The 27,353-nt window shown below is 36.9% G+C and overlaps 1 protein-coding gene and 1 pseudogene across 3 annotated transcripts in view; one reads left to right on the forward strand and one right to left on the reverse strand.

Moving 5' to 3' along the window:
- NSRP1 (nuclear speckle splicing regulatory protein 1) overlaps positions 1-27,353 on the forward strand; it is a 52,396-nt gene that overhangs the window by 20,600 nt on the left and 4,443 nt on the right. For all 3 annotated transcript variants that reach the window (XM_008695318.2, XM_008695319.2, XM_008695317.2), the window contains 2 exons: positions 20,521-20,577; positions 25,865-25,993. In XM_008695318.2, the coding sequence (XP_008693540.1) occupies positions 20,521-20,577; positions 25,865-25,993 (186 nt within the window). The remainder of the gene's footprint in view (positions 1-20,520; positions 20,578-25,864; positions 25,994-27,353) is intronic.
- LOC121105133 lies at positions 12,144-12,223 on the reverse strand (annotated as a pseudogene).

Below are 27,353 nucleotides of genomic sequence, written 5' to 3' on the forward strand. Positions count from 1 at the left end.
CAGTCTTTCTAAACTCATTTACTATAATAATTTGTCTACACCATCTGCTTCATCTCTTCTAATCTTTATTCCTTGGTCCCACCTCCCACCCCCATTTTATTATAGTAGCCACATCCTCCAGTAATATGTTCAACAAAGCCTCAATGGGCATTTTTTCTTATCTGTACCTTAAATGGAATGATTCTGAAGTTTTCCATTAAGTTTGATGTGTATTAGCTTTTAGTATATAGGCTTTATCAAATTAAGGAATTTTCCTTCTGTTCATTGTTTACTGGCAATTTTTTAATAAATCATAAATATATATTAAAACTATCAAATGCCTTTTCTGAATCTATTGAAATAGTCATTTTCTCCCGTAGTCCATAATGTGATTACAATTGATAGATTTTCAAATATTAAACCGTTCTTGAATTTCTTATGTAAATTGTTTTTGAGCAGTATGTGCTATTTATAATATACTAACAGATTCAATTCACTAATTTTTCATTTAGGGTTTTCAGACATCTATGTTCATAAATGACATGGGCCTTAGTTACTATCTCAAAATTTGCCTGCAGATTTTAATTTATGGTGGTGACATTGACATGGAGAGGTCAGTGCATTGAATGATTATCACTGTTAACAAGAGCAGGGAGTGTGCCACTCCATACAGGGACATGGGAAGCACCAGGTTTAGTCAGGAGACAAAAGCAAGAACAAGGGGAAAGGCAAGGCAGGGCAGGGGAAACACTTTGGAATTGGCTAGTTTGAGTAATGTTGGCAGGCTCTCTGGGCTGTAGAGGTGATCTCCAGTTGCTGATACCTGATCCTTAGTGCTTAGGGCAGAGGAATAGTCCCTTCTGGAGTATAAGAGCCAGGTGAAGGAGATGATGCAGAGTTTGGGCTCTAGGTTGGTTAGTTACATAGAAAAGATACATTCCTGGGCTAATCCTTTGCTATCTTTTAGGAACTGGCGAGCTGTAGGAGAGCGAGTTTCTCCCTAGTCAGCGAGGTCACGAATGCCAGAGCATCAAGAATACAGAAAATAAGAAAATACAGTTAATATAATTGGCCTTGTGGTGGGTGGATGCCGAGTAGACAAATACAGACTCTAAGAAAACACAAACATCTCTCTTCTTTTCTTATTACTGTCTAGTTTGAAATCAAAATGATGTCAGCCATATAAACATGTTAGGTATTTCTCTTTGTATTCTGTTATCTGTAACAAATTGTAGAAAACGGGGATTATTTGCTCTTTGAAAATTTGGGAGAATTCAGCTTGTATAACTATCAGGGTTTACAGCTCTTTGGGAGAGGATGTCTTTGTGGTTATTGGTCTGTTCAGATTTTTTTTTTTTTAAGATTTTATTTATTTGAGAGAGAACGAGTGATGGGGAGGGGCAAAGGGAGGGAGAGTGAAACAGATTCCCTGCCGAGCAGGGAGATCGTGACCTGAGTCAAACGCAGATTCTTAACTGACTGAGCCACCAGGGGCCCCTGGTCTCTCTGTTCAGATTCTTTAACCAATTTAAGAAAATGTATCCATTCTGTTTAGATTTTCAGATCTATTAACATAAATATTAGGATCTTTTGTAACGTAATATTGTAAAGCTAAATATTACAGTATTATGATAGTACTTTTAAATCTTTCATCTATTATCACTTGTATCTCTTCACTTTTCTTGATTAATCTTGCCAGAAGTTTCTCTGTCTTATTAATCTTTTCAAAGAACTAGCATTTGATTTTATTCATCTATGGATTTTGTGGTTTTCTAACTCTGTTTGATTGATTTCTGCCCAGATCTTTGTTTCCTTTGTTTTTTTGAGTTATTCTTATAGATACTTTTTCAACTTCGGTTGAACTTTAATCTTTCTTATGTAAGCATATGAATCTGTAGACTTTTTAAAGTATTGTTTTAGTTGTCTCACAAATTTTGTTATGTACTATTTTTGTTGTTGCACTTTTCTAATTATCTTGTAACTTCCTTTATAATGTCTTCTTTAACCTGAGGATTTAGAACTATGGCTTTTGAGTTTCTAGACATACAGGTGGAGGTTGTTGTTTTTTTTTTTAATATTTTGTTCCTTTTTTTTTTTTTTTTTTTTTTGGTTACAGGTTTCTAGTTTTATTGTTAGAACCAAAGAACGTATTATATGATATTTGCTTTGTGGCCAGCACATCGTTTTTGCAAATGCTTCTTGTGTCTTTGAAAAGCATGTATACTTTCCACAGTACGTAAGTTCTCTAAATATTTGTTAGTTTGAACTTACTTGTATTTTCTATAATGAATCTTTTCCTGTTGATCTATTAGTTTCAGAATTGTTGATGTTGTTGATGTTGATTGAGAGTTGTTGCTTTGTACATGTATGTGTTTGTAACATTATTGCAAAGAAATAAACATGCCATAAAATGCAGTGGCTTTTAATATATTCACAGAGTTGTGCAGTCATTATTATTACCTAATTTTAGAACGTTCTTGTTAGCCCAAAAAGAAACTTTGTGCCCATTACCAGTCACTCCCCTGGAAACTACCAATTGACTTTCTATCTCCTATTCAGTGGGTTTACCTATTCTTGATTTCAGGTAAGTGGAATCATATAATATGTGGCCTTTTGTAGTCACAAAACATGGCTTCTTTCACACAGCACAATGCTTCCAGGGTTTATCTGTGTTGTAGTGTTTATCAGTACTTCATTCCTTCTCGTGGCCAAATGATACACTGTTGTATGGATATACGAACACCGTATTTTGTTATCCATTCACCTTGATGGGCGTTTGGATTGTTTCCGCTTTTTGGTTAGTAAGAATAATGCTGCTGTGAACACTCCTGTACAGGTTTTTGTATAGACATGTTCTCCGTTTTCTTGAGTATGTACCTCAGAGTGGAACTGCTCGGTTATATGTGGCTCTCTGTTTACCTTTTGAGGTACTGCCAGACAGTTTTCCAAAGTTGCTGCACCATTTTGCAGTTCCACCAGTAACATTTAAGGATTCCGGTTTCTCCATGACCTCATCAACACTACTCTTTTTTATTTTAGCCGTTCTGGTGGGTGTGAAATGACATCTCATTGTGGTTTTGATTTGTATTTCTTTGATGACTGGTGATACTGAGCGTTTTCTCAAGTGCTTGCTGGCCATTTATATATCTTCGGAGAAATGTCTATTCAAGTGTTCAAGTCCTCTGTCCATTTTTAAATTGGTTTTAGTCTTTTCATTGTTGAATTGTAAGAATTTCTTATTCTGGATACAAATCCCTTACCATATCTATGATTTGAAAATACTTTCTTCCATTCAGTGGGTTTTCACTTTCTTGATGATGTCCACAACTATTTTTAATTCTGTTGAAATGTAATTTATGTCTTTTTTTTTCCAATCGTTGCTTGTACTCTTGGTTCAGTATGTCTCACAAATTTTGTCATGTAGTGTGTAGCCCATGGTCACAAAGATTTATTCCTGTGTTTTCTAAGTTTTATAGTCTTAGTGCTTACTTTTAGGTTATGATCCATTTGAGTTTTTTCTCTATGGCGTGAGGTAAGTATCCAACTTCATTCTTTCACATGTGGGTATCTGGTTGTTCCAGCACCATTTATTGAAAAGACTGTTCTTTCCCCTGTTGAATTGTCTTGGTGTTTTATTTATTGTAGACAATAAACGTTTGTGTTTTTTAGTTCAGGATACAATACTGTTTTTCCTTCCGTATATAATCCAGTAGCCTACTTTGTCCTTTGTTTTTGCCTTCGATTCTGTTGTTGTTGTTGTTGTTGTTTAATTTTTTAATTACTGTGAAGGTCTTGGTTCACAATTGTCCTTTGTATTTCCCAGCCATTTATTTTCAGCATTTCTGTACCTTTTTGAATTTAGGCCATCCCTATTGACCTCCTATTCCTACATCTTTTAAAAATCCAATCTTAGGGGGTGCCTGGGTGGCTCAGTCATTAAGCGTCTGCCTTCGGCTCAGGGCGTGATCCCGGCGTTCTGGGACTGAGCCCTACATCAGGCTCCTCCTCTGGGAGCCTGCTTCTTCCTCTCCCACTCACCCTGCTTGCGTTCCCTCTCTCGCTGGCTGTCTCTCTCTCTGTTAAATAAATAAAATCTTAAAAAAAAAAAAGAAAAAAGAAAAAATCCAATCTTAAGACGCTCTCTTTAGATCAGTAAGTTTAACTCAGTTACGTGTATTGGAATGTTGTATTAGAACTTTTTTGTCACATTTTGTATTTTTTTATTTATCGTATTTCTTGGTTTTTTTCCTTTTCCCATTGAATAGATTAAATTTTCTTTTCAGTTTGAAAGTCACACATTTTGCTCTGTTTTAGTTAGAATTTTGGTCATTGGTCATCACTGTATTCATATCACCTAGCAGGTGAGATGTTGGCAACTATGGCCTTTGAGCCAGCAGCCTTTTTTTAAGTAAAGTTTTTTTGAAACATACTAAGATCTGTGCTGTCGGATACAGTACCCACTAGTTACAGAGAATTTTAACTTTAAACTTAAAATTTAGAAGTTCTTCAGTCACACTAGCCACATTCATGCTGTCCATAGCCACATGTGACTAATGGCTACCATATTGGACAACACAGATATAGGTAGAACACTTTAGTTATTCCACAAAGTTCTGTCATACATAACTTCCCTAGATTTTTGGCTCTGGATTGTTTTGGTTACATGTTTTATTCCTCTTTGAAGATAATACTAAGTTTTACTAAATTATTTGTCCACTTTTTTTTAAGATTTTATTAAAAAAAAAGATTTTATTTATTTATTTGACAGAGCACAAGCAGGGGGAGCAGGGGAGGGAGAGGCAGGCTCCCCACTGAACAGGGAGCCTAGATGCAGGGTTCAGGGGCTCAATCCTAGGACCTTGGGATCATGTCCTGAGCTGAGGGCAGACGCTTAACTGAGTGAGCCACCCAGGCGCCCTGTATTTGTTGAACTTTCATGTATCTCACAACATCATTCTTGTTGGGAATAGTTCCTTTAATTAGTATTTTCAAAGAGGGCCTTTAATATAGGAAATATTCTAAAACTTTGTGTGCTTAAGATATCTTTACTTTTGATTATAGTTTATCTGGATATAAACTTTTTGGTTCAAAATTCTATCAACATTTTAAAATTACTCCATAGAGTAATTTTAAGGATTACTTTTAATCTTGTGTTTCTGATGAGATACCTGATGTCATTTTGGTTTTATTCCTTTATAGGTGAACTACTCTTCCTTGTTAGAAACTTTTAGAATTTTCTTTTGTCTTTGATTCTCTTAAATTCCATTGTATATATCGAGGTGTTGTTTATATGTATGTGCTTTATTTATCCTCTTCGGTACTCACAAGCTGTTCAATTTGACATTTTTTAATTCTAGAAAATTCTCAGTTATTCATATATTTCTGTGAATCTGTTTAACTTACACATCTTCTGTATCTTCTGTTTTTACGAAGTTAATACTCTATCATGTCTTTGTACCTTTAAAAAATTCTTTTTTATCCCTTTCTCTTATGTTTCAGAAGTGTTTCTTAGCCTAATAATTGTAGCTCACGAAAACATTTTTCAGCTGTACCCATTAATCCATTCACCCATTTCTTAATATTTTCATTTTAACTCTGTTTTCTATATAATTTCAAGTTGTTTCTTTTTAAAATTGAATCTCAAATCACCTTTATTTATTAAGATTTTATTCATTTATTTGACAGAGAGAGAATGAGAGAGCGTAAGCAGGAGGAGCAGCAGGCAGAGGGAGAGGGAGAAGCAGACTCCCCACCGAGCATAGAGCCTACACAGACCTGATCCCAGGACCCCCAAACAGAGAAAAGATTGGGGTTGCCACCCCAGCCAAACTGGAGTGCTGCTCTCACATTACCTCTGAGCAATTGCTTTTTTTGCATGAGGTGACTGGAGAGAGACATTTCTGAAAAGCTCTCCATCGTCCAGCCCCCCAGTTTGTGTGCCATATACTGTTCAGCTCTGGGTTACTACTCTTCCCTTCCTCTGTCCAGACAAGCCAGTGTTTGTTTCCCCAGGGATTTTTCACAGTTTGTTTGTTTGTTTGTTTCTTATATCCAACCTCTCAGTTGTAGAAAAATTTCAAAGGGAGGGAGCATGGCTTAATATCTTACCAAGAATTGTAAGCTGAGTATGACTAATTTTAAAAATTGTGTACATTTGGCTTTTGATTGTATGAGATTTTTTTGCCACAAATTAATTTTTCTAATTATTTCTAATTATTAATATAAGCTTTTACTGGTTGTTTTCCATTTAGGGATCACATATTCTCTTGACAGCGGGAAAGGAACAATGGGAGGTCCTAGGCAATGGAGGGAAACTGGCCTAGGAATATTAAGTGATAATTCAGAAAGTGGATAATGTAGGTTTCAGTGCACATTTTTTTTGATGGTTTTCTTGTTCAGACCTTTAACTATCATTATTTAAGCATCTGATGTATAGAAGACATTATACTGGGTGCTACTGATAGAAGTTTGAATAAGATAACATCTGTGCTTTCAGGGAGCTCTTTTTAATACTTATGAAAGTGAATTTATATATAATTCAGGTTAAAACTAAAATATCTTCACTTCTGAGAGAAGTTAAAATTTCAGAAGGTACTAAGGGTGTTTTGTTGGGATTAAGGACATTTCTCTTTGAGCAACCAGAGATAAAAGCCAGATGGAACAGCCCACCTTACTTTGAGAAGAATTTTTCTGTGGGCTCCTTTTCTTGTGCACAGCTTTTGTTCATTCCGCAGTCTACTTGACTATGACCTGTTTCTGGCTACACTCTCTTCAGCTTCACCGGATTTGGGCTACCCTGCTTTCTGTTCTTAAAATCAGCCTCATATCTTAGTGTTTTTGTGCATTCCAGGAATGATTTGCTTCGTATACTTGGACCATGCTCTTTAGCTTGTCTCTGTCACTCTGTTCATCTGTTACTTAATAATTTGCCTCTGCTACTACATTCCTGCCTCTGAATTTGCTCTGTACCTGTCCTTATATGTAGTTGGTTTGACATCTTTTGGCTCCTGGCTTTAGTTTCTAAATATGCCCTTTTGTTCTCCCTGAGGTGATTCGTTGAGGCTTTCTTGTAACTGATTCTCTAAAACACTGGGTCATTGGGTCAGATCCTCTCTTCCTCTTCCAAATTTTTCAGTTGTAATAACCACAGCTCATTTTATTTTAAAATTGTTATTATTATATAGTTTTTTATTTAAAATTACCCACCGCAGATAAAAAGAGTCTACAGTTTTTTGTGTATGGCCAGATGTTATTTTACTTTTTAAAACAGCTTTATTGAGGTATAATTGATATATACATGCATCTATTTACAGTATACAGTTTGTTAAATTTTGACATAAGTATATACCATGAACTGTCACTATGATAAAGATAATTAACATACCTATCACACCCCCAAATTTCCTTATGTCCCTTTGTAGTTCCTCCTTGCCCCTTCCCATCCCCCTCTCCAACACTCAGGCAACTGCTGATCTAATTTCTATAACTATAGTTTTCATTTTGAAGAATTTATATAAATGGAATCATGCAGTATATACTTTGGTTGAGGGGTGTGGGTGGCTTCTTTCAGCATAATTACTTTGAGATTAATTCACACTGTGTGTTTCAGTCGTCCACTCTTTTCTTGCTGAGTAGTATTCTATCGTATAAATATACCACAGTTGATCTGTTCACCTGTTGATGATTATTTGGATTGTTTCCAGTTTTGGGCTGTTAAAAGTAAAATGGCTGTGAACGTTTGTATACGAGTCTTTGTATGGACCTATACTTTCATTTCTCTTGGATGAATACTTAGGTGTGAAATGGCTGGATTGCATGGTAGGTGTATGTTTAACTCTTCAAGAAACTGCTAAATTCTTTTCCAAAGTTGGTGCACCATTTTACATTTCCACTACTGATATATGAGAGTCCTGGTTGCTCTGAGTCCTTCGTATGGCTATATTGTCATTTTACTTTTTAATAAAACTTAAAGGTTCTGCAACTTGTGTTTACATTTAAATGTTTAATAATGTCTGGAATGTATTTTGGTGTTTGTTAAACAGAATGAGGTAAGGTAAGAAATGAGTTTTAATATTTCTTTCAAAAGGCAGACTGTTGTTTCCACATCATTTTAATAAGTAGCCTATCATATTTCCATGGATTTAAAACTTGCCTTCCTAAGGAACTGTTTCAGATGAATACATTGTTAGGTTCTTTGCCTATTCTTCAAAACCCAAATGTTTAGATATTAGAGAAAAATGTAGAAAAATCAGAAGGTTCTCCACTTAGGATGTGATAAAGTATTTGAAGGAGGTCAAATTATGAGGATCATGTTCTGTATATGAGGTATAATTGAGTTCTCAATGGAGAACTATTGTCATAAGATTTCAAAAACGTACATTTATGTCTTTTGGATAAGGAGTATAATTTTTTTGTTCAGTTTGTAATCATTCTAAAAACACAGCTCTGGATGAAATGATCTATACAGAACATATGTATGATTCTACCTCTAATCACTATTTCTGCAGTCTCCTAGCTTAGAAACTTTAATACCATGTTTGGTCCTGTGTTCTGCATTCCTTCTGTGCCCGTCTCCGTCCGAGTTCTGCTTCTTCCGGAGCATCACCTAGTTTATCCCATGTGCCGTAGTCTTACAACCTCAGTGCCCCTAGTCTAATTCCCTGTTACCCCTATTACATTGATTCCAGATCATTTTTCTAAATGACTTTTCATTCAGTTAGTAAAAAGTTCTTTTTTGTCTTTGCATCACATTTTGGGTTCTATTTTTCATAATGTAGTCTGGGTCCAATTGTAGTTCTTAGCACCCATACAGAAGTCATTTGCTTTAATCATATTGATCTCTTCATCCTTTCTTGCCATGTTTATGTCTTTGTATATCTTTTTTTTTTAAGACTCCATTTATTTAGAGAGCGCAAGTGGGGAAAGGGGAAGAGGGAGAGACAGAATCCCAAGCAGACACCGCGTCAAGCATAAGCCCTATGTGGGGCTCAATCCCATGATCCCGAGACCACCACCCAAGCCAAAATCAGGAGTCCGACGGTGAACCTACTGAGCCACCCAGGCGCCCCTATGTCATTGTATTTCTTTATAGGGTTTCCTTTATATAATACAACTTTTTTTTCCTGTGTTACTTTTCTTTCTAAATTTGGCTTAGATCTCCCCTTCCATAGATATTTCTTTGACTCTCTCAGACCATGATTTCTCTCATACCTGTAGTAAGTTTCTCCGTTCACCCTGATCCATGTCCACTTCCTTGGACATGTTAGCCATGCCCTTGCCTATTCTCTATGCTTGAAAAATTGTTCTCCAGATATTGTGACTTGTTTTCTTAACCGTTGTCAGGTCTTGGTTCAAATGACACCTTCTCATTGAGGCCTTCCTTGAGTGTCTTATTTTAAATTCAGTCTTCTCCTTAGTCTCTGTACCTTTCTTTGTTTTTTTTTGCATAGAGTGGAATACATCTGACATATTTTGCTTCTCTGTTTTTGTTCCCCTGTAAGTTCATTGAGGGCAAGGGTTTTTGTTTATTGTTGTTTGACCGATACCTTGAATAGTGCCTTGCACATGGCATATGCTCAGTAAATACTTAAGTGAATGAATAAATGCCATTAGGTTGGTGTTAATTGCTCTTTAGTTACATAAAGGTATTAGTTTGGTTTGTTCAGTTCTTTGAACGTTGGCTTTGAGTGACTAGCAACATTAAGTACTAACTGACTGAAGGTGTAGAATTAGAAACTTTGACCACACAAAGGCAGGTGGCACTTTATATTTCACAGCTGGTCAGGATTACTAAGCATAATTAACTTTCAGTTCTGAGTAGGATCTTAAAGTTGCTTTTGTTACTTAAATTAGAATAATTTCTGGTTACTTAATAAGTTATAGTGATCTCCTATTATATAAAAAATACATGTTCCTTTAGACCATTTAGAAAATACAGAAAAGGGGTGCCTGGGTGGCTCAGATGGTTGAGTGTCTGCCTTCGGCTCGGGTCGTGATCCCAGGGTCCTGGCATCGAGTCCCTCATCGGGCTCCCTGCTCAGCGGGGAGCCTGCTTCTCCCTCTCCTGCTGCTCCTGCTTATGTTCTCTCGCTCTCTCTGTCAAATAAATAAAACCTTTAAAAAAAAAATACAGAAAAGTATGGACAATATAAAATGTTCACAAGACTAATGGAAAATATTTATACACTGTAGGTGGGAGTGTAAATTGGTTAGACCACTTTGGAGGACAATTTGTCCGTATTTAATGAAGTTAAAGATAGATATCCTACAACGTAGCAGTTCTCCTGTTTGGTTATACATGTGTATCAGGACACACGGACAGTGTTCATAGCTGCTTTCTTTGGGGGAGGGGGGAAGGAAATAACCCAAATAAATGTTCATTAGCGGGAGAATGTATAAAAGTTCAGATCATGCAAAATTAACATCATTTAGAGACATACTATAAGGAAGGTAACTATGCCTCCACCGTCATAGTCTCTGGCTGGGACTGATATCAGACAAATTAACAGGAGAAAGGCAAAGCTCATTTTATATTTACATGGGAGCCCTCACAAAAATGAAGACCCAAAGAAGTGACATAAGTGCTTATAGACTAGGGTGAACAGAGTAGAAATTGTGGGAAAGTAACTAAAATATATGTATAGACTAAGGAAGGTAGTTATTTTAACAAGGTGAGTTTAGATTTCTGTTGGCCTTGGCTCCCCATCTTCAATAATAAGTTTGCTTCTTCCTTCTGGTACAAGGAAGGCACCTTTCACATGGGAATTTTCAAGTGTTTTCAGTTCAGAATAATCAGTATGCCTAAGGAGCATATTTTGGGGTGGCCATGTCCTGAACTCCTTCAATACATATGTAGCAAAACTAACAAAAAGCAAGGAGATTATATAAACAAAATTTAGGGTGGAAAGGGTGGGAGATGAGATTTATGGAAGGATATGTATTGACTTCATCTCTACTGATAATGTTCCATTTCTTAGGCTGAGTGATGAATTCACAAGTACTGTGTTATTTTTTGTACACTTTTTGTACATAATTTTTCATAGTAATGTCGTTAAAGATTTTATCTATTTGTTAGCGCACACAAGCAAGGGAAGCGGCAGGCAGAATGAGAAGCAGGCTCCCCACTGAGCAAGGAACCCGGTGCAGGACTCGATCCCAGGACCCTGAGATCATGACCTGAGCCGAAGGAAGACACCCAACCAACTGAGCCACCCAGGCACCCCAAAGATTCTAATAAAAAATAGAAAAATTAAGGGCTGAAGGCAGATGCCTAACTGACTGAACCATCCAGGTGTCCCTTTCATAATAATTTTTAAAGGTAGTGGTAATGTCACGTATAGGGAAAGTTGACAGGGTGTAGGAGGTTTACAAAGAGAGGAGGCCTGAATATAGTTGGTAGAGAAAAAAGAGAGACTTGGTTAGTAAAAGAGGAGATTTGGTAAATACCATTAGAACCCAGTTACAATTGGAAGCTAAGAAATATTTTCCAGGAGTGCTTAGCTGCCTTACTATAGACAGCAGGTAGTTGCATGGATTCAGGACTCATGTTTATCAAATAGGTGCAAAAGATGGGCAGTGGGAGTTTAGATTATTGGCAAGAGTAGTTGAAGATTCACTACTGTAAAGATTCCATTTTTTATTCATTTATTGGAGAGAGAATGAGCACAAGCAGAGGGAGTGGGAGAGGGAAAAGCAGGCTCCCCGCGGAGCAGGGAGCCCAGTGCAGGGCTCGATTCCTGGACCCTGGGATCACGACCTAAGCCGAAGGCAAACACCCAACCGACTGAGCCATCCAGGTGCCCCTAAGAGTCTTAACAAAAAATAGAAAAATCAAGGGATTAGTGGCATCCATAAGATCAAAGAAAAGATATAGTGGAAATAAATGAGCAAGAGAGCTTACTATGTATTTTATGGAAATCTGAAACATTGTGAAGTTGCACTGTTAGTCTATACATCATTAAGAAAACTAGCAATTAAACTATGGTAGTCTTATGAGTTAGAATTCTAATTATACATTTACAATACAATATTGAAAGAGTTCTTTTAGTCTTACGATGTAAATTTTTACCTTTGGTTACTCTTATACATATATTAAAAAGCAAAATATGAATAAAAATAATTAGTTAAGGGATCCCTAAAACTTTTCAAATCCACAGTTTTTTGTTTGTTTTTTTTCTTAATCATAGTGAGTTCTCATTTTGTTCAGATTTTCCAAGGAATGCATATGAGGAGTCATCATCAATCAGTCTTTTTTGGACTGACTTCTTCACTCAGACTCATTGATGACAGTGTTTTTCCAGATTTATCATTCTTTCTGACATCGAGCTTAATGGTCATTAAGGAGGGTGTTTGGAGGTAGTGACCTAGGCATGTTAAGTAGTAATCCCAAGTGGGAGTCCAAAGTAAATTATCTCTACATAACTGCACAATTTTAAGAAATGCTATACCACCAACACTTGATGATATTCATTCTGCAGGTTTTGGTGCTAACAGTTTTAGTATTTACATACACGCAGGTAGACCCAGCTATTAAGACTGCCTCTTGGTCAACAGCAGTTAGATGATGCCTGCTGATTATAAAGTGTATCCTGATTTTATCAATATACGGATGTGAAATAATACACATCTTCTATACAGTGAAATTTGGTAGAAAAGTAGTGTTTGTTGTTGCGTTGGTTGTCCAGATTTACAGTTTCAGAGCTGGGGCAGTCACAGATAATGACAAGAGTGACAATGATAGGCTGGCTACGTGGAGAGGAAACCGTAATAACTGGACCTGAGGAAAACAAGGTCAGGTCAGGGTGTTGTATGGATTATCTGTGATGATGATGGCGTGATATAAAGTAGAAAATAAAACTGAGATCAAGGTGCCAGAGATAGTAATAAAGGATTCATAAATTGAAAGTAAAAAGGGATAAAGGTAACAGTCATGTGGCATGAACTTCAAAGGTGTAGGGGTTTTACTTTTACCCACAGTGTATGACGCTAGAATCAGGAGGAGACACAATGTCTTCCTAATGTGAAGTATGTAAGCTGTGAGCAGCCTCAAAAGAAAGGGTATCTTTGGAGAAGAACCAGTTTCAGTCAAGGAAATAAAGGTTCATCAAAGAGGATGAGAATGCAGGGGTTATAGAGGACTTCATGGGAAGGTTTTAATCAAGGTAAAAGACACAAGAAGCAGTGTGGCCATAGTATGTGAGGGGATGATTATTAGCAGGGGGCCTACTTCTTGAGTAGTGACCATGGACAGACATGGGTATAGCATTAAAGTTTGCCCATACCATTAAATGTTGTTGAAAACAGATTTTTTAAAGATTTTTATTTATTTATTTATTTGACAGAGACAGCCAGCCAGCGAGAGAGGGAACACAAGCAGGGGGAGTGGGAGAGGAAGAAGCAGGCTCCCAGCAGAGCAAGGAGCCCGATGTGGGGCTTGATCACAGCACTCTGGGATCACGCCCTGAGCCAAAGGCAGACGCTTAACAACCGAGCCACCTAGGCGCCCCTGAAACAGATTTTTAAATGGCTGCAGAGCTTTGTGTTGAAGGGTATACAACTTACTTAACTGATCTTCTAATGTTGAAAGTTAGATTGCTTCAAGTTTTTCACTAATGTGAATGGATATCCCATTATATAATACAGTGACTATAAGAGCACCTAAATCTGTTTGTATATCTTTTTTTATGTCCATACAAATAACTCCTGAAAATGGAATTACTGATTCAAAAGAAATGGATATTTTTTTCAGGCTTTTAATACATTTTGCCAAATTGGAACCATTTCACACTTTCACAATGTAGAAGTATATATTTACTCCTTACCTTGCCAGTGTTGGATGATATAACTTTAAAAATCTGTATCAATTTGATTGATGATAAAAGTTAATATTTTCATTTTCATCACCTTAGTTATTGGTAAGATTGAACGTTTTTTTCATACAGTTAGTGGTCATTTATATTTTCTCTTTTCTAAATTTTCTGCTGATAGCCATGTCCGTTTTTTCTTTCTGAGCTTATATAATAAAAATTTTGTGTGTTTTTTGCAACTCTTAAACGGGCTTTGTACTTACAAAAGAGTCATGTGAATGTGGACAAACAAAGCTCATGGTGGAGATTGCTGAGTTGTAGAAATGATCTGTTGCTAAGTTAGAATAATAAAGAACAGGAAGTTTTCATTTCTAGGTTCTCAGAGCACAACCGAAAATTATAGCCATAAGCTGTTGGAGGAAAGATTGATTCTTGAACTGTTTTTTCTTTAGTTGAGAACTATTTTGGGTAAGTGGATAGGTAAACATCTTATTTCATAAAGAAGGCTATATGTGATTTTTTTAAATTTGTGACTTAGTTATGGAAAAAGATTGATTTCTGCAAAAAATTCAGAACCCTTTTCTGAACTTTTATTTTTTCTTATTTTTAAAAAAATGTTTTGTTTAATTTTATAAAAAATTTTTGTGACTGAAGAAAGGTGATTCAATAATATAAATTAATAGTCCAGTATCTTATTTCTTTACCAGTGTCATTAAACTATATTCTGTGTATTGGTGAAGGAGCTCTAGTAATACATAAAGCTGTTTCTCTTCTGGCAGTTATCACAGCCCACGAGTCAACCCATCTAAACATGCGTGGTGATGTAAGAAATGCACAATCCTGTGGTTTCTCTTGCATTTGTCTGAACTAATTGTGAAGGTTTTAAAAACCATTTCCCTTTTAATTAGATCATATCTGTCTGACTGCATCCCAATGAAACAAACATTAAATTGATTAAATAATTTTTTTAGATTTTATTTATTTATTAGAGAGAGGAGAGAGAGAGAGAACACAAGTAGGGGGAGGGGCAGAGGGAAAGGGAGAAGCAGGCTCCCCGCTGAGTGAGGAGCCTGATGCGGGACTCAGTCCCAGGACCCTGGGATCATTACCTGAGCCAAAGGCAGCCACTTAACTGACTGAGCCACCCAGGCACCCAGTTAAATAATTTTATTATCTACACAGAACAAACTACCAGGGGAAGTAGTAAAGACTAAGAAGATCCAGTCTCGTGTTTTTCTTAATTTTGCAGTTTATGGTGCCTATACTTGATAACCACGTGTGTGTGTGTGTAGCGAGTATTGTTATATATTATTAGTATCTATAAAATGGACCTGGCATTTTATCATCCTTTTTTTCATGTTCATTTCTTATTTGAAAATTAAAGTTAAACCTACCAACTCTTAGATTAGACATAAAAAATTAAGATGTTGATTAAATATGGCTCCTCTCCCACTTTCAGTGCTGTACACATAGTAGGCTCTCAGAACATGTTTGTTGAATCAAGTTGAAATATTTGCAAGGAACTATTACTTCAGGTTTTATAAAAGGTTATTTCCCTGAGATTTTGTTATAAAACCTATTTTGAAAGATTGGTGTGGTACAATGGCAGTTTTTGCACTTTTAGGACGGTTGGAATGTTTACATATGAGCCAATTTATAGCTTGAATTATTTTTTCTTTAAGATAAAGGCCCAGGGTGCCTGGGTGGCTCAGTCAGTTAAGCATTGGTTTTGGCGCAGGTCATGATCTCAGGGTGGTGAGATCAAGTTCCTCGTAGGGCTCCGCACTGGGTGTGGAGCCTACTTGAGATCTTGAGGCTCTTTCTGTCACTCTCCTCCCTCTGCCCTTCCTTGCTTACCTGCGAGAGTGGAGCTCACTCTCTTGCATTCTCTCTAAAAAAAAAGAAAAAGATAAAGGCCCTTACAGGGAGTAATTTTTATCTTCCTACATTTAAAACTGATGATAATTTGTGGTTTTATTAGAAGGCACTATTAATGAATACTCTCTTTTATCATTCTGTGAACTAACTGGTCTTCAAACATAAAATAAGAATAATTGCATGCCTGCTAATTTTGAAACTAATCAGTTAATGACTATTGTATGATTAGGTCACTCACTTTCATCCTTATATTATTTAACAGGCCATTTGTAGGCTAGAATATTTTGTGGCAAGGATTAAAGTGTTTTCGTGATATCTGTACTAAACAAAATACATTCCTTTAAAATGCTGAGTGAAGAAAGCCAATCTCAAAATGATTCCATTTATTTAACATTCATGAAGTAACATAGAGATTGGGAATAGATTAGTGGTGACAGGATTAGGGATGGGGGAAGGAAGGTGAATATGGCTATAAAGGGGTAGCACAAAGGACTGTTGTGGTGATGGTAGTTAAATTATCTTGATTATGGTGGTAGTTACATGAAGCCATACATATCATAATAGTGTAGAACTGTACACACATTCTCACAAATGTATACATGTATAACTGGTAAAAATCTGAATAAGCTCTGTGGTTTGTACTAATGTCTGTTTCCTGGTGTTGATATTGTATTGTAGTGAACACAAGAGGTTAATATTGGGGGGGGGGATGGGTAAACGACCTCCCTGTACATGTCTTTACAGATACCTGTGAATTTATAATTATTTCAAAACAAAGTTTTGGAAAATATACTTTAACAAGAGCTCCACCCTAAACCAGAGCAGTTATTAAAGGCAGATATCCATTCAGTTGGCATCTCCTTGCTATCAAGTGCCACCATCCAGTTATTCCTATAGCAGCACAGTAGAGGACTCCTTCAAAGAAGAGTTCTTTTTAATCTACTCATGCTTTCAGGAGTGTACTTGCATTTATAAGTCGTTCCTGGTAAAGCCACTGTCAGTTCTAGAAAACCCATTCCTTGGCTATACCATCGTTTCCATGGGTAGTGATGGACTCAAATATATGCATCCTCCATTTTCCTGTTTATTGGTGTTCTGAATATAAGACCTAAGGAATCTTAGCACACAAAACATGTATAGCCTTTTAAATATTCAACAGAATAGATTTTTCTGTTTCAGTGGATGTAAATTGAATCATATTGTACAACTCTATATAAATACCAGTCTTATATTTTATTAAGTATGCTGCTAAATATATAGTGAGACATAGTTTGTATGCTTTCGTGGTGAGTGCTTTGGTTTAACTGTAAGACTGTTTTCCCATAACTGATTTATGTAAATATAAGCATTTCTTCAGCATAGTAATAATGTAAATGATAGCCAATCCTTATTGAGCACTTCTTTGAGCCAGATACTTGCTGAGCAACTATATTTTATATATTATCTCGTTTAATCCTTGTGAGGATTAAAGAACCTTGTGAGGTAGGTACTATTATACAGATGATAACATACCTAACATAACTCAGCTAGTAAGAGAAAGAACAGTTTGAATCTCGGTCAGATTCCTAAGCCTACGCTTGTGACCATTATTCTGTACTTCCTTTTTATGCCATGCGATATAGGAACTCTGAAGTTAGAGGCTGATATGTTGGTGGTTATTATATATCTTAGTTTTGTTTTATTCATAAGGCATATATGGAATCTCTTACTGAGTTCAAGAAGACGAAGTCTTCCTTGACTTACGCAGGAAGACTTGTTTTTGTCATTTTAGTCTTCTCCCACATATCCTTCCTTTTTTTTTTTTTTTAATTAAGTAAGCCCTACCCCAACACAGGGCTTGAACTCACGATACCCCTACCAACTGAGTTAGCCAGGCCCTCCTCCTTCCTTTTTATAGAAACCATGGATGGTCCCCGACCTAGAATAGTTTGACTTAGGATTTTTCAGCTTTATAGTGGTGTAGAAGTTATATGCATTCAGTAGAAATTGTATTTCAGATATTGAATTCCGATCTTTTCCTGGGCTAGTGATACGCAGTACTCGTGTCATGATGCAGGTGAACCACAGCTCACTCTGTCAGCCATGTGATCACGAGGGTGAACAGTCCATACACTTACAACTATTATGTACCCATACAACCATTCTGTTACTTTCAGTATAGTAATCACTAAATTACATTAGATACTCAGCACTATATTATGAAGTAGGCTTTGCGTTAGATGATTTTGCCCAACTGTAGCTAATGTGAGTGTTCTAAACATGTTTAAGGTAATTTGGGCAAAGCCATGATGTTGGGTAGGTTAGTTTCAACTTACAATATTTTCAATTTAATTTTTAGAGATTTTATTTATTTGTTTGAGAGAGTGTGTGTGCAAGAGACACAGCAAGCACAAGAGCGGGGAGAGGGGCAGAGGGAGAGCAAGAAGCAGGCTCCCCGCTGAGCAGGAAGCCCAGATGGGGCTCTGTCCCAGGACCCTGGGATCATGACCTGAGCCAAAGGCAGACACTTAACCCATTAAGCCACCCAGGTGCCCAAATATTTTCAGTGTGTTGGCATTTTAGTGGAAACCTTAATAGTCATTGTCAGAGTTCCTTTAGTTAGAAGACTGAGAATCAAATGAGCTTCAGAAGGAGATAATCTTCCTTGAATTGTTCAGCTTAGGTTCAGAGCTACCTCTTTTTCCATTGATGCTATTAGAATTCCAGGGATACAAGTCTGTGAATAAAACTTGTAAAATACTGTACTCCCTCTGTTATGTTATCACTCTGTAATAACTGATTTTTTCAAAGGTCAGACAGACAGACATAAACATTAGTATCTATAAAATGGACCTGGCATTAACATAGAAAACAGCTATAGACATGGAAACAAAACCTCTTATGTCCCACAGCATATATACTTTACATTGGAAAGGCCCTTCCCAGTCTGCTTATTCTCTGTTGTATGAGTCTAAAAAGTACTAGCTTTGTGTTTTATTTTCCTAAATTCAGTAGTTTAAGTTGAAGGAACCAGTTTGAACTGTGACCGACTGGAGGAGAGATAGGAAAAAATGATAAAAACAAGTAAAAGAAGTAAAAGTCTAGTATTTGGAGACTTATACTCTTCTAGTCAATCCTTAAGACATTACTCAGTAAATGATCAAGAGATACTTAATTTTTGCTGATTAGAAAGACTGAAACAGGGGCGCCTGGGTGGCACAGCGGTTAATCGTCTGCCTTCGGCTCAGGGCGTGATCCCGGCGTTACGGGATCGAGTCCCACATCAGGCTCCTCTGCTGGGAGCCTGCTTCTTCCTCTCCCACTCCCCCTGCTTGTGTTCCCTCTGTCGCTGGCTGTCTCTCTCTGTCGAATAAATAAATAAAATCTTAAAAAAAAAAAAAAAGAAAAAGAAAAAAAAAGAAAGACTGAAACATTAAAAGTAGATTGGAAAGAATTCATGAGATAGGCTTATTAGAATATTTTATATTTTAATGTTTAAAATTGATATTCTAATGAGTAAAGATGTATCACGTAACGGAAATTTGTATTAAATGAGTAATAAATGTAATATACAAGTAATACACTTAGCATAGCATCTGGCTCGAAAATGTTAGCTATTGTTGTTTTCGTTATTAGTATCTTTTCCTCCAGTTGTAGTCAGTTTACTGTCACCAAATGTCCTTAGTTCTTTGCCTGTCCACTTCTTTTAATTTATTAAGTATGTGTTCTGTTACTTGTATGGCCTTTTTGAGTTAACTTTATCTCCGTGGTCATAGGGAATTAGAATTAGGTTTATTTTGTTCTGTTGGTTGCCATGGAAAACAAAGGAAGCACCAACTGATACTGTACAGCTGAAAGCAGCACCTGTCAATAGGCTAGAGAACTATAGTCCTAGGGCTGAGGACTATATTTTTCAATAAAAGATAAATGCATCAGTAGACTTAATTTAAGATAAAATTCACATAACATAAAACTCACCCTTTTAAAATATACAGTTCAGTTTTGGTTAGTATATTTACAAAACCTTTTAAGAGAAAACATTTTTTAAGTAGTTTAATTATATATTTTTTTCTTAGCTGTAAATGTTTACTTTTGCCCTTGTAGTTACTACTTCCTAAACACCTCTTGCCTTCTCTTAAATTCTTTTTGATTCAAGTCAAATGTCGTATCTCTTTTAGGAAGGCTTTCTTGATTCTGTGCTCCCACAGCCCCCTTTTTTTTAAATCCCTTTATTATATAGCTTATCACATCTATATTACAGTGATCTCTTTAGTTACTTATCTTCCCTTTCAGACCATTTATCTCTGAGGGATAGGGACTGTCCTTATTTTCCCTACTATCTTCAGGAGCTAGAACAATGCCTTAGTACATATTTATTGAAAGATTATAACCCCAGATAGTTCTGGCTGCCCCTAAGCCTTAAGCATATACTAAGAACTTGATATACCATATATTCAGTAGTAAATATTTTTAAATGTGCTTTTTGTTGCTGGGAGTCATGTCATTAAATGTGTTGGAAGGGACCAGTGCTCCCCCACCCATGTATTGTGTATCACACAGTCACATTCACATGTGCACACAAAATAATTGAAATCCGTAGAGACTGAGTGCCTTAGTGCTGAAGTTGGGAATAAAAAGCCATGTTACCTCATTTTTTCTTGTACCATTTCTATTTTCTCCTACACGTACGCTCTTGATCTACAGTAAAATTCATTTGTTTCTTAAGGTTTTGGTAAAAGACCTTGAAAATGTTAATTACAATATTTTTTTCATAATACTTTTCTGGTTTTTAGTATAAGTAAGAAACTAGTTGCCAACCAGAATACTGGAAAAGAAATCTTAAATTGGCAAACAATGACAGCATTTTTGTGTTTTATAGACCTCCGTGAGTGAAAGCCTCCAGAGGGAAGCTGCTAAGAAGCAGGCAATGAAACAGGTAAGGTGGCTGAGTGAATTAAATGTATGTGGTGAAGTATTTCAGTATCAGTTCTAGTATCTAAGTCCTGAGACTGAGCAGAGTAGTTGTGTATAAAGAAATAATTTTATCTTGACACTTCTTTTCTGAAAATGTTTAAGATGTTTCTTGATTTACATATATTTCAGGTTTTTGTGATAAATTTTCAAAGAGAAAGCACAATGAAGAATTAACTCTTCCTTGCTGTGTTGTAGATTAAACCCATTTCTGCTTTCAGATGACTCTACAGTAGTCTTACAGTGGATTATATGGTTTAATAATTCTTACTAGTGAGCCTACTTGCTTAAAAAAAGTCTTCTTCACACCAAAGTAGTTTCATAATTTTTTAATTACTTGAAATTTGTCTGCTAAGAATGGGGAATATCTGATAACTTTCAGTAGATTTGCCTCGCACCTTATATAGTGCCCGGTCATATTTCCAAGCACTTTTTTGTACATACATTATCTTTTTAAAAATCTCACAAACCTGCCCATAGTCTTGATTATGAAATCTGAAACTTAAAAAGGATAAATTACCCCTCATGATCACACAGCTAATTACAGAACTAAGCCTGAAGGTTTACTAATTTTTCTACTACACCATTGTATCTTAGATTTAGCTGCTGAAGAACATCATGAAATTAAACAATGGCACAGTACCTTCGTCTTTATTTTAATTTTTTCCCCTCCACGTTTTCTTTAACCTTTGGCATCTCTTTCTCCCCTGTCTACCTGGAATCCTGCATAAGGATAAATTTGTTACACATTTTCTAATGTGCCAGATACTCTGGCAACCACTTTTTTTTAAATGAAGCTGATACTATTTATATAAAGCTGATAACAGCACATCATAGAATACATTACTTAGAGCCATATACATATATGGGGGGGGAAGGAAGAGAAAATAAGCATTAAATTTAGAATATCGTTTACTTCTGTGTGGTAGGCGAAGGGAATCATGGAGGAACACAGATAACTTTGAAGACACTTGTAATATTCTCGTTCTTAAGCTGGGTGACATATTCTTGAGTGTGAGTTCTGTTTTATTGCATGGGGGGGTGTATGTGCTCTTTTTTCTATTTGAAACGCTACATAACAAAACTAATTTTTATTTTTAATTTTTTAAAATACTTTCTTTTATTTAAATTCAATTAATTAACATATAACGTAGTATTGGTTTCGGAGGTAGAGGTCAGTGATTCATCAGTCTTATAGAATACCCAGGTGGCAACCACTTTTTAAGAATTAACTTCTTAAAGGGGCGCCTGGGTGGCTCAGTCGTTAAGCGTCTGCCTTCGGCTCAGGGCGTGATCCCAGGGTCCTGGGATCAAGCCCCACATCAGGCTCCTCCACCGGGAGCCTGCTTCTTCCTCTCCCACTCCCCGTGCTTGTGTTCCCTCTCTCGCTGGCTGTCTCTCTCTGTCAAATAAATAAATAAAATCTTAAAAAAAAAATTCTTTAATTCTATAAGTAGATGCTCTTATAGTCTTCACTTTGTAGTTGAGAACATGAAGGCAAAAGGATTTATGTGACTTTTATGAAGTCTCGTAGTTCAACCCAAGCAATATAGTTGCAGAGTGCATGCTTTTAGCCACTATGTTTACTGCCACCCTGGGGAATGGGCACAGAATTACGTATTTTAGTAATGTTAAGATAATATCTTTGTTTCGTAGTGGAATATAACGTGTAACTCAACAGTCTCAAAATGATTTAATGCAAAAATTTAAACATTGAACATTTAAACAAAAAAATTTAAACAATGATTTTTTTAACAGAAATGCTGAAATGCTTAGAACTTTAGAGCTCAGTAGAATTCTAGAGAGACCATCAAGATTCAACTTCTTTACCATTATCCATGAGAGAATTAGTTACAGAGAATCTGGTGACTTCTCCAAGGTCATGTAGTTATCTTGTTTTCTAGTGTTCTTCTGACATTTTTGTGTTGCCTTTTCTTACCTACTTTTTAAAGCATAAATCCCAAATCTAGTTTTAGTCTTAATCCTAGCTGTCCAAAACCACTTTTTCTATTAGTGAGACTTGTTCTCATAGTTTGCTTGAATATTAGGAGTGCTCCTATAGCTATTCTTTTTTTTTAAATAAATATTTATTTATTTGACAGAGAGAGAGACAGCCAGTGAGAGAGGGAACACAAGCAGGGGGAGTGGGAGAGGAAGAAGCAGGCTCCCGGTGGAGGAGCCTGATGTGGGGCTCGAACCCAGAGCGCCGGGATCACGCTCTGAGCCGAAGGCAGACGCTGAACGACTGCGCCACCCGGGCGCCGCTCCTATAGCTATTCTTGTACCTCTTACCTGCCTGCTGCCCCTTTGATCTCCCACCTGTACTTCCTGCTTTTCACTCTATTCCCCACTTGAATGATTTAGCTCTTGTCTTCTGCTTTAAAACTAACTTTTATGATGAAGAATACTAACTTGATTGCATTTACTAAATCTAAGATACAATACTCTTAGACATGGGGTATTTTATTTTTTTAAGGTATTATTTTTTTTTTACTTAAATTCAGTTAACTAACATATAGTATGTTATTAGTTTCAGAGGTAGAGTTCATTGATTCATCAGTTACATGTAACACCCAGTGCTCATTACATCACGCGCCCTCCTTAATGCCCATCATCCTGTTACCCCTTCCCCCCACTCCCCACCCCTCCAGCAACCCTGTTTGTTTCCTGTGACTAAGGGTCTCTTAAGGTTTGTCTTCCTCTGTGATTTCATCTTGTTTTATTTTCGTTCTCTTCCCCTATGCCTCTCTGTTTAGTTTCTTAAATTCCACAATTTTTAAAAAGATTTTATCAGTTGAGAGAGAGAGCACGAGTGGGAGGGGGGCGGATAGAGGGAGAAGCAGACTCCCAGCTGAGCAGGGAGCCCAGCTTGGGGCTCCGTCCCAGTACCCTGGGATCATGACCTGAGCTGAAGGCAGACGCTTAACCAACTGAGCCACCCAGGTGCCTCTTAAATTCCACATATGAGTGAAATCATATATTGTCTTTCTCTGATTGACTTATTTCACTTAGCATAATACCCTTTAATTCCATCCATGTTGTTGCAAATGGCAAGATTTCATTTTTTTGATGGCTAAGTAATACTCCATTGTATATATATACCCTATCTTCTTTATCCATTCATCTGTCAGTGGACATCTGGGGTCTTTCCATGGTTTGGCTATTGTGGACATTGCTGCTATAAACATTGGGATGCAGGTGCCCCTTTGGATCACTACATTTGTATCTTTGGGGTAAATACCCACTAGTGCAATTGCCTGGTTCTATTTTCAGCTTTTTGAGGAACCCCCGTAATGTTTTCCAGAGTGGCTGCACCAGCTTGCATTCCCACCAACAGGGTCAGAGGCTTCCCCTTTCTCCTCATCCTCACCAACACGTGTCGTTTCCTGACTTGTTAATTTTAGCCATTCTGACCAGTGTGAGGTGGTATCTCATTGTGATTTGATTTTTATTTCCCTGATGCTGAATGACCTTGAGCGTTTTTTCATGTCTGTTGGCCATTTGTATGTTGTCTCTGGAGAAATGTCTGTTCATGTCTTCTGCCCATTTCTTGATTGGATTATTTGTTATTTGGGTGTTGAGTTTGGTAAGTTCTTTATAGATTTTGGATACTAGCCCTTTATGCGATGTCATTTGCAAATATCTTCTCCCATTCTGTAGGTTGCCTGTTGGTTTTGTTGATTGTTCCCTTTGCTGTGCAAAAGCAAAAAGCTTGATAAAGTCCCAGTAGTTCATTTTTGCCTTTGGAGATGTGGCTAGCAAAAAGTTGCTGTGGCCGAGGTCAGAGAGGTTGCTGCCTGTGTTCTCCTCTAGGATTTTGATGGATTCCTGTCTCACATTTAGGTCTTTCATTTATTTTGTGTCTGTTTTTGTGTGTGGTGTAAGGAAATGGTCCAGCTTCATTCTTCCGCATGTGGCTGTCCGGTTTTCCCAACACCATTTGTTGAAGAGACTGCCTTTTTTTCGATTGGATATTCTTTCCTGCTTTGTCGAAGATGAGTTAACCATAGAGCTGACGGTCCGTTTCTGGGTGCTCTGTTGTGTTCCGTTGATCAGTGTGTCTGGTTTTGTGCCAGTACCATACTGTCTTGATGATTTCAGCTTTGTGATAGAGCATCGGGAATTGTGATGCCACCAGCTTTGGTTTTCTTTTTTCAACATTCCTTTGGCTATTATATGGGGTCTTTTCTGGTTCCATACAAATTCTAGGATTGTGTGTTCCAGCTCTGTGAAAAGTGCTGGTGGTTATTTTGATAGGGGTTGCATTGAATGTGTGGATTGCTTTGGGTGGTGTAGACATTTTAACAGCATTTGTTCTTCCAGTCCATGGGCATGGGACGTTTTTCCATTTCTTTGTGTCTTCCTCATTTTCTTTCATGAGTATTCTATAGTTTTCAGAGTACAGATCATTTGCCTCTTTGGTTAGATTTATTCCTAGGTATCTGATGGTTTTTGGTGCAGTTGTAAATGGGATCAATTCCTTAATTTTTCTTTTTTCTGTCTCATTTTTAGTGAATATAGAAATGCAGCTGATTTCTTTGCATTGAGTTCATATCCTGCCACTTTGCTGAATTCCTGTGTGAGGTCTCACAGTTTTGGGGTGCAGTCTTTTGGGTTTTCCACGTAGAGTATCATGTCATCTGCGAAGAGTGAGTGTGTGACTACTTTGCTGATTCAGATTCCTTTTAAGAAATGGGGTATTTTAATAGATAACATTTTTTTTCTTTCTGTTCTTTTTATCTGGTCTTCAAGTGCACAGAATTGCTGATGGCAACATTATCTTACTCCCTGTTTCATTGGAAAAGCTGTGAAATGTCATCGTTAGGTATAATATTTGCAGTAGGTTCTTTGGTAGATATCTGGTAAGCTAAGTTCAGAAGTTCTACTCTGATCTTGGTTTGAGGTGTGTGTTGTTTATTTTCAAAAGTCGTATGTGAATGAACTATATGAAGTAGATAATACAACTTGGAAGGTAGATACAATTATTATCCTCATTTTTTTAGATGCAAACCGAGGCACAGAAAGATTACACAAACTTGCCTAGAGTACCTAATAAGTTATAGAGCCAGGATTCAAATCCAGGCAGCCTGGCTCCAGACCGATGTTTATATCTCCAGTCTAAAATGTGACTGATATTTTTTGTAATATATAAACCTGATTCATGATCCTCTCTCAAAAAAGTTAACCAAGACTTTTTATGGTATGTTTTAGCTGGCTCATATTTTTTAGACATGTTTGTTTGTTTATTTCAGACCAAACTAGAAATCCAGAAGGCCCTTGCAGAAGATGCCACTGTATATGAATACGACAGTATTTATGATGAAATGCAGAAAAAAAAGGAGGAAAATAATCCCAAATTGCTGTTGGGAAAAGACCGAAAGGTTTGTAGCTGAAAATTCAAATTTCTCTGACCTCAGCCTGTATTTTAAAGATTTATTTATTTATTTTAGAGTGAGAGCGTGCATGTGCAAGCGGGGGCAGGGTAGAGGGAGAGAATCTCAAGCAGACTCCCCGCTGAGTGCGGAGCCTGACACGGGGCTTGATCCTCACTACCCTGAGATCATAACCCCTAGCCGAAATCAAGAGTTGGACACTTAACTGAATGAGCCACCCAAGTACCCCTTTGAGCTGCATCATGAGGAGTGATCTGAGAAAAAGCTTTTATAAGGGTATTTGGAGTATGAAGAGCCCCTAGTTCCAGGTAATACAGATTTAATTTAGAACTATCTAACAATAAAAACAATAAGTTATGATTTTTTGTTTTACCACCTTCACAAATAAATTTTTGAAATTTCTTTCTTAGAAAGTCTTTTTATTAGTAACTCCTCCTCCTGTTCATATTTTTGTGTTTTATCATCCTCTTATTTCTTTATTCTTTTCAAGCTGGTAACTGAATCGTCTGCACATATCATATTTTTAGTTTGAAAAAATAATTGAGAGTGGGGTCTTGATATAAGTTCAGGTTTTCTATCATTCTTTTTCTTTCATAAGCACAGACTGATTTTTAAAGATCTTTACATTTTATAGTATGTACAGGTGTAAAATTACAGCTATTTTTTTTTTTTAAGATTTATTTATTCGACAGAGATAGAGACAGCCAGTGAGAGAGGGAACACAAGCAGGGGGAGTGGGAGAGGAAGAAGCAGGCTCACAGCGGAGGAGCCTGATGTGGGGCCTGATCCCAGAACGCCGGGATCACGCCCTGAGCCGAAGGCAGGCGCTCAACCGCTGTGCCACCCAGGCGCCCCACAGCTATTTTTTTTTTTAAATAAGCTCCATGTGGAGCCCAGTGCAGGGCTTGAACTCACGACCCCGAGATCAAGACCTGAGCTGAGATCAAGAGTCGGACACTTAACTGACTGAGCCACTCAGGCACCTCCATCTATTCTTTTAAATAATCGTATTTCAACTAATGTGAAAAACTAGTGAGAACCTTTCTGATTCACTTATCTGTTGATGTATTGAGACAATATCTGTAAAAAGGGCAAAAACACAGTGGAAAAATTACTTAGTTTGAAATTTTTAAAAAGTAGCATTTTGAATAATTTCAATCTTTACACTTAAATTTTTGTTGAAAAGATTTTTAGTTTCAGGCTTGCTAGTAAATTTATATTTAATTTTGAGAGGACGACAATCCCCTATTTGGACTAGCTTTTTTTATCTTAATAAATTCATGATAAAAACAATATTCTTAATTTTTATCTTTGATTCTTCCCTAAATAATCTTATTTTTTCCTCTAG

This window comes from Ursus maritimus, unplaced genomic scaffold (genome assembly GCF_017311325.1).
Source record: "Ursus maritimus isolate PB19 unplaced genomic scaffold, ASM1731132v1 scaffold_24, whole genome shotgun sequence".
Classification (NCBI taxonomy): Eukaryota; Metazoa; Chordata; class Mammalia; order Carnivora; family Ursidae; genus Ursus; species Ursus maritimus.